The following is an 8,609-nucleotide window of genomic DNA, read 5'->3' as shown; positions in this document are numbered from 1 at the left end:
TTTATTTTTTCATAAATTGAGCGAAGAACTGAATTATACCGATTTTTTTTTAAAGACTAAAATAATTTTTTTAAATTTCTAGGGACTTTTAATTGAATTTTTCAAAGACTAATTTAACTGATTTATTTTTAAAAAAATTGAAAAGTTTTTAATTTTATTTTCAAGAACTAAATTTGATCTCTTAAAATAAGATATTATAGTGATTGGATTTTTTTGTTTATTATGTAAGGCTATTTAAATTTAAACTAATAAGATAATATCTCGTAAAAACAAACAAAAAGATGAATTTTATTTATTTATATACTTAACATATATTGTTATTAGGTTGTTAACGTTTCCCTTAAACAATGTTCCTCATAAACGCTACAGTTTTGCCTCCATTGTCTTTCTCCTTTCCTCCTTGGTTCCTGTAAAAGGGAAAACCGAAAACCCCTTTTGTATCACGACCCTCTCCGCCTCTGGCGTTACCCACTTTATGCTTCTTCTTCAACATTGGATTTCAATGTTGGACTTGTGAAGAATAAGAAAGGGTTTCTGACTTCTTGTCCAATAAGTTTCGATTTTATTTCTGTTCAAAATAAAGTTGCAACTTCGCATCCAATTATATTGAAATTGTTTCTTACCCATTCACTTTGTTACCTAACAATTGTGTATTTTCAATACAATTCAATCAAGAATTCAGGTCTCAATAATTTAATCCTATGAAGAAGGGCAAAGAATATAAGAGAAGATTGGAAAGTTTGATTGAGTTGGATAAAATTAGCGAGACTAGGGTTCAAGATGTAGCTTGGCTCTGTTCACTTTCACAATCTGAGATTGTAAGTCTTTTTTCTCTTCAATGTTCATTAACATCATCATTATAGCATCCACACTTCAAATTGAATATGTAAGAATGATAATTAAAGAGGATAGGAGACTTGAAAACAAAATTTTATAATAGTAATAGAAGCAATGTTGTTAATTGCAAATCGCAGAAAACAGTTGTTTGTTCAAAATCCGCTATCCTACAATGCTATAGTGCCACTATAGCTGCTATTTGACAACACTTTGTATTAAATAGCGTATTGCAGAAAAATAGTGATTTGTTACATTATAGCCTTGCTATAGCCCGTATCTGACAACACTGTCCAATAGTAATGAAGGGAATCTAATTGTTTGCCAGAATTATTCCTCTTCTTTATATACTATTGTATTGATATTTTTGTAGTAGCTAGTTTCCTTTGGGATAAGTTGTTAGGTTTTTGCCTCTTTACCAAGGTTGGAGCAATTTATCTTTGTTCATTTTAATTGTGGCATTAACTGGTGACAACAGTTTTTTACTAGCAGTAGGGTGTTTTTATGATATTGTACTGGTATTGTACATTTGATGGAAGACAAATGCCCACAATGTTTTAGGATATGGATTTGCTATTATATTTGTGGTATGATTGCATTTATGGATGGATTATTCTTGGTGCTCATTGTTGTATCATGTTTGGAGGACAGAGTTATCATTACTAATATTCTTAGAGATTAGATAGTGCAGCAATTTTTAGTAGTATTTATTTGTTCTCTTTCGGTTTATTTTTGTAGGAGATCTTATCTTCCTCTTAATTTTCCTGTTCTCTCTTTCATAAAACTTTCTTTTTTTATGTATATGAAAGAAATCAATATGCCTTTAACCAGTTCATTAAAAACTGGTTGGGGAATACTACATGTGGCTTTGATCGTGTTATATGCGCAATTCTAGTCTGAAATAGACGTGACCAATCATGGCAAGTTTGGTTACGTGTGTTCATAAATTTTAGTCTGCACCTCTCACCTTGGTGATTTTTCATGCAAGTTCTTAACTTTTGGTATTCAAATTTGTAACCTTGGCAGGATATGCTGATTAGCTTGAAATTGTTGATAAGTAAGCGAGCAACAAAGATAGGATGTAAGAAATTGGCTGATCAATTTGACCTTAAGATGCTTCGAGGCATTGGTATGTTGTATGCATTTGTTTAATACTTATTTGCATGTCTTTTTAAAATTTCAGATGCATAACGTTCTTTGGTATATGATTTTGAATCTTGATACTGAAGATGAGACACAGTTCAACAATTTTTAGTTCAAAAATTAAACAAGAAAAAAAAAAAGACACATCCTTTGTCTTTGGGATTAGCTGTAATGTTTTAACCTCTGGATTAGACCTTCAGCATGTACAACAAAAATCATTTAAATTAATATTTCATAATGTTTTTTGCTTGGATCTTTTGAAATCATTGAAGGTTGTCTCTGGTGTATGTTGGACTGTGTAATGCCCCGATTGAGTCACTATTGCATAGATAAAATGAATTGCTGGAGAATGAATGTCGTAATCTCTATAGCACCGACACTTCTGATTGAATGCATGTCCTGGTATTCGACACAATTGATTACATTTTATTAATTCATTTTCACAAATTATTGTCAGTGTCATAGATAATATATGGTTATGGTTTAGTTGAACTATTTAAATAGCTGGATTCTCTAATCTTATACTAACCTTTATGCAGCATTTGTTTTGATGGAAAATCTCAAAGCAGAGATAAAAGACTCATCTCTTATACCAGATATGGTGAAATCTTCTGATTTTTTAGATGCGTGCAACCTACTGAACTGTAATAACGAGGTTTCTTCAACTGTTGAAGAGCTAAGTACAAGTGTTGGTGCCGATATACAACCAATTCTTCAAGGACATGTAAAGTAAGCTCTTTAATGTTTATAACAATGCACTAAATAAAACTATATGTCTATGATAATGTTAATTGTCAAAGAGATTATTGGATTGAATGCGCAAATTATTGTTCATGGATTGAGAGCTAAAGCTTTATTACCAATGGATACAGAGCATATGGTTCATCTTTCCCTTGAGAAGTTGTTATAAATGTAACCACTTGAATTTAAAATTATCAATTAATAGAAAGAAATTTCCACTAAACCATATAAAAAGTAGGAAAAAAAACTAATGGGTCTTTCATCAGTTTATTTGCATGATTTTACCCTATGATGCATTGGAAATAGCTTTTTTTTAATAATTTTATTTTTTTAATACAGTTCACCAGCTTTTAAACGAAAGAAGCATAAAGTTGGTCGCACCAATTTCCAAACGAAAGAAGCCGAAAGTTGGTCGCAGTGAGTAAAAGATTTTGCTCTTCAAGGATGACTTGAAGGATTTAGCTTATGAACTTTGCTGGGGAAACACTGATTTTGATTTTTGAGTGACCTTATTGGCTAATATACACATGAGTGTTTTAATTTTCGATAATCTTTGCTGCTATTTGCATGACAGATAAATAGTTTGAGCATATAAGTTGGATGAATTTAGAAAGCTGTTGAAAGAATGTGAGGCAAGTGCACGAGTCCATGCATAAGTGGGTGGGATTTTAGGATAGAATTACTTAGGATAAATGAATATTCTTTCATAGCGTTTGGTTTTAGGATAGTTACTTTAGACTACCTGATGTTGACATTGATCGAATTGTCTTGGCAAGATCAGATATTATATTTATTGAAGGGAGGACAAGCTTTAGAGATTGCTATTGCTGTCTCCATAGATTTTGGGAAGAAAAAAAGTTTAATCTTAAGATATGATTTCCTTCCAAATTAAGCAAAATCAAAGTGCCTGACTGTTCATGGCTTATAGTCTCTAAAAGAGAGAAATATGGAAGATATATAATGGATTTAGTGTATTGTTTGGTCTAGAAAAAAATAATGATGAAGAAAACAAGTTTATTATTTATGAAAGTACGATAATACCCCTTAATATGGCATCATTTTTTAAAATTATTTATTTTAAGTGTTTAATTTTTTTAGTAAAGTTTTTATTAAATTAAATATAATTGTTATAATTAAAACTCTTTATTTAAATTGGTTGAAAGCGACTGATAACAAGCATTTTTTTTCCTAAATTATATATTTCTTATTACTACAACAATTATAAAAATTATGATGACGAAGGTAGAACAATTTTTTAATAAAAAAAGTTATACTAAGTGACGATGCATGTGGAGATGTGACGTGAAGTTATTTGGAGGTTTATTCATTATTCACAAACTAAGAGGATGAGATCGAGAGTTACTACTGAGGAGTTAATGTGCTTCACAGGTAACATGAGTGAACTTTCTAACACAATGTATTACTGGTAATTATATCTATAATAGTAATAGTGAAGAAGAAAACAAAAGCAAACAATAAAAACCTATTTTCCCAACTCCCCATTTCCCACTTCCCAAATTCTTTGCATTTTTGTTGGAATCTAAAATCAATTTAAATTCTTTTTATTTTCTATTTCTCTACTTTTTCATTTATTTTTAATGGAAAATATTAAATTCTTTCTATTTTCTATTTCTCTATTTTTATTAATATATGTTGAAATATTAAAATAGAGATGTAAATTAACTTATACAATAATCGTCTTTACAAAATACTTTAATAAATAATTAATATTAGTTTTTCTTTAAACAAACTACACTTGTTACAAATAATATCAAGAAATGATATATTTACTGTTAACAAGAATTTCACTCAATCCCATTGTATCCTAAGAGGAATAGTTAATTAAAGACATATAATACAATGGCTTTTAGGTTCATTTATAAAATACATAAGTGAAGCTCAATTATCAATTTTATACCATTAAAAAGTCTCAAAACTTCAACATGTACCACGGACACAAAGGGAGAAACACTTGTCCATTCCATTAGGTCTCCACACAAAATTAAATCTTTTACTTAATAAAATGACCTCCAAAAAAATTATATTTAATTGTAATTTTAGTCGTCTATTTCAAAAACAAATAGTTTTAGACCCTAGTTTTAATTGACTTCATTATCAATTGATAATGTATATTATATAAAATTGATTATAGTAAATAGATAAATAATTTTATGTTTTAAAGTGTCTAAAAAATATTTTTTTAGTGTTGAAGCTTTTGTTGTTGAATGTTAAAGAGATATATGTTAATGTTGAGGAGCTTCAAGTTTTGGTGATTGATTCTCTAAGGTGCCCTCCAAAGGGTCTTAGAATTTACTTTCGAAACCTATGGAATTTCTCTTATACTTGCAATCTAATTCCTCAAGAGATCGAGGGACAAAATATTATGCCAACTCGTGAAGTTTTTGAAAATTGCAGTAACCTTTTGATTTTATATTATGATAAGATAATTCAAATTTTCAATTATTATTTTTATTTATATTCCATTCTAAAAATAATATATGTTATGATCGTTTTCTTGATTAACTTTTGTAATCAAAATATGGAAGTTTCTACTATTTGAAATTTCAGTGTTAACTTTTTATTTATTTTTAATGAGTAAATATGAAACAAAAACTTAAAATAATGAGACCTATAATGTAATAACATATTATATAAAAAACTTAAAATCTGATTATAGTGGTAAATTGCTATGAACACATATATTGATATTGACATATTTACCCCAATCATAATTTAAAAAAATAAATAAATTAAATAGCATATCATAATACTCCTTCGACCTAAAAGATCGATGCTACAAATAGTAATTAGAATTAATGAAACACATCTCAACATATATAAGTAGAGTCGCAGAACTAATCCATTTTCTTCTCTTCTACTGTTAAACTTTTTAAAGGGTAAAATATAAAAAGAAATGAAAGTGATGAAAAAGTACTTGTTTCAAATTTATTATTATTATTATTATTATTATTATTATTATTATTATTATTATTATTATTATTATTATTATTATTATAATCAAAACTAATGAAAAAGTAGAAAAATATATTTTTCAACATAGAGTCCCGTGCAGACTTGTATAATAGTGTATATGGTAGCAATGATGTTCCACAATATTGACACTACGTCAAAAATGACATTTTATAGCGCGTCTTATACAACGTTTATTAAATACAAGCGTTGTTGTAGAGTCATATAGGGTCACATAGCGCTTGCACATAATGCTTACAACCCTTTTACATCACTTTTTGTAAAAGCGCTGTAAATTGAAGCGCTCTCCCATAGCTTTTACAACGCTTTTTGAGCGTTTTAAACACAAGCGATGTAAAGTGCAGCACTTTCACCTTATGTTATATGGCTTTTAAAGAGCTTTTTGTGAAAGCCTTGTAAAAGCCTTGCGCTTTCACATAATTAAAGAACCTATTAGAGCGCTGTAAAATCATTAATTTTAAATAAAAATCATTTAATTTAAATAAATAAAAACAAATTTAAAACAAATTTACGAACCCTCATCTCCTCTACTCTGTGAAACCTCCTCTCCTCTACGTACTGTGTGTGACACCCTAAACCCCAAAATAATATATATATTAATTTATATTATATTCCTATAAAATTAGCAGTAGATAAATAAAAATATGCTTACAAGAAAATACAAACTTAATTTTTAACTTAGGATATCATGTTTCTTAAAAATCAAAAGGAACACTTTAAACTTATTTTCTCCGTTAAAATAGTGTAATCTCAATAAGCTTGATTTAAGTATTATTACTTGATTTAATTTAAAAACTTACTAGTACTTCTAAGATTTTCATACAAAAATTCGTTTTAAATTAAATAAGTAAAATACAATTTAAGCCCTTATCCCCGATATCACCTATCAGAGCGTAGTTCCTCCCAAACTTGAACTTCAAGATTCATTAACCTGTAATACTGCGATTTCACAAACGCAGGGCCAAGCCAGTCAAACACAAACAACGAAGGATGTGAGTTTCAAAATCATGATGACAGTATAATACAAGTAAGAAGAACACACAAACAATCATAATAGAACCACATCATAACACAAACATTCCATCAAGAAAATATCACATTAAAAAGTCAAAAGCACTCAAGAAAAATCAATAAATTTCACTATAACAACAAATTGTCTAAGAGAAATTATCACCACATGCGATACATATTAATCACAACAAAACAATCACAATAAAGTGCAATGCTATGCATGAGCTTAGACTCTACTTCACAATGTGGTACCATTCTAACTCTGAAGTACTTGGTTAGGAGGCTTGATACTATGCCACCATCCCGGTGGACGGACAATTCAAATTGGCCCCGTCCTCATAGATCCCCTCAACTCAATCCGAGACACATATACGTGATAGTCGAGGTAAACGTGTGTGGCGTGGTAGCTCCCGACATTTGGAGTGCTACCTCCAAGTCACCTAGGAATTCCCCACCCGAATACCTCCAAAGGTCTAACAATCTTACATTAAGGCTCGACAGCAGACCGCCACGATCAGGCTCATTCAGTTGTACTTCCCCGGAATCACTAGGCTTGTCAGACCCTACCTATATATGATGACAAAATAATCTCCACTTCACAAAGTCACAATATTTATTTTCTCCCCTCGTTGGTATATGATACTTCATTAAAATCGTCATCTCAAACACAAATTAAAATCGCCATTATTTATCAACTATGGAGTTAATTCAATATTCTCATCACAATATCACTATCATTAATCATATCTCATCACATAAACTCATCACAATTTTATAGAATCACTATCATCAATCAAACATCATCATTATCATCACATAAACTTATCACATATTTATATCATCAATCAAACATCATCATTATCATCACATAAACTTATCACATATTTATATCATAAATCACACATCATCATCAAAGAAACTTACATTATACACTGCATTCACATAAACTCATTTAATCAAACATATGCACTAAATTCATTTGAAATCAAATATCACAATGATATCAAATATCACAATAACATCAAATATCACAATAATTTTAAATATCACAATAATATCAAATATCACAATAATGTTAAATATCACAATAATATAAAATATCACACATTTAACGAAATTAAATCAATCAACATCTTATAAATATTTCTATTTCATATTTTTATCTCACAATTTTCTTATTTGCAGATTAATTAATTTATCACTCAAAGGGCTACTGTCGTACGTAGCGAGCCCCAGATGAATTGTTGTGAAATACGGTTTTCCCGTTCATCTCACAATATATTATACTCATGAATTCAAACGCTCTCTCACCCCTTACCTTATTTCGACGCTTTCACACACGAATATGATTCCACGAGCAAACAACATTTGTTCATTGACTCTTTGTCCATCAATCGATCTAACTCGACATTTTATGGGTAAATGTTAAAAATAGTTTATGAGAAGATACTCTAAAAACTAAATTCGAAATTCGGTCAAGGAAACTTACCATAAATCAGAAAACAAATCATTGGATAAAATAGAAATTTTTAACACGGTCGTTTTGGCGTTGGTTTCACTCAAATCGGACTTACGGTGAAGGAGAACGATTCAAACTAAGGAATTTTATAAACGGAGAAGTCAGATATTTTAGAGAGAAACTTGGATGGTTAAAAAATCTGAGGAAATATGTTTATTTGACTACCTAAATGAATAAAACGACATACTGAAATTTGGACAAGAACGGATAAACTTTTCTGGAACAATTATCGATCATCGGTGTCAAACTATAGATTGTTGTTGTGTTTCTCTTTGGTTTTACGGCCGCCATCCAACTCCCTTCCTTTTTTTTTGTTTGTTTTATTTTATTAACAATTAGGGTTCACAAATGGGTCAAACCCATTGGTCTC

General features: G+C 29.7%; 1 protein-coding gene across 2 annotated transcripts; it reads left to right on the top strand.

Moving 5' to 3' along the window:
- Positions 1–336: 336 nt before the first annotated feature.
- LOC101503716 (uncharacterized) lies at positions 337–3,766 on the top strand. Of its 2 annotated transcripts, none has more exons than XM_004514967.4 (4): positions 337–818; positions 1,861–1,963; positions 2,517–2,706; positions 3,058–3,766. In XM_004514967.4, the coding sequence occupies exons 1-4, from the start codon at positions 702–704 to the stop codon at positions 3,137–3,139; spliced, it is 492 nt and encodes a 163-aa protein (XP_004515024.1). In that variant the 5' UTR covers positions 337–701; the 3' UTR covers positions 3,140–3,766. The 2 variants fall into 2 exon arrangements, with proteins under 2 accessions (XP_004515024.1, XP_004515025.1); XM_004514968.4 differs by having other exon boundaries at positions 758–886.
- The last annotated feature ends 4,843 nt before the right edge of the window (positions 3,767–8,609 follow it).

The sequence above is a fragment of the Cicer arietinum genome, chromosome 6, assembly GCF_000331145.2.
Source record: "Cicer arietinum cultivar CDC Frontier isolate Library 1 chromosome 6, Cicar.CDCFrontier_v2.0, whole genome shotgun sequence".
Classification (NCBI taxonomy): domain Eukaryota; kingdom Viridiplantae; phylum Streptophyta; class Magnoliopsida; order Fabales; family Fabaceae; genus Cicer; species Cicer arietinum.
The sequence above is the reverse complement of the archived record's forward strand: the minus strand, read 5'-3'. Positions and strand labels throughout refer to the sequence as shown.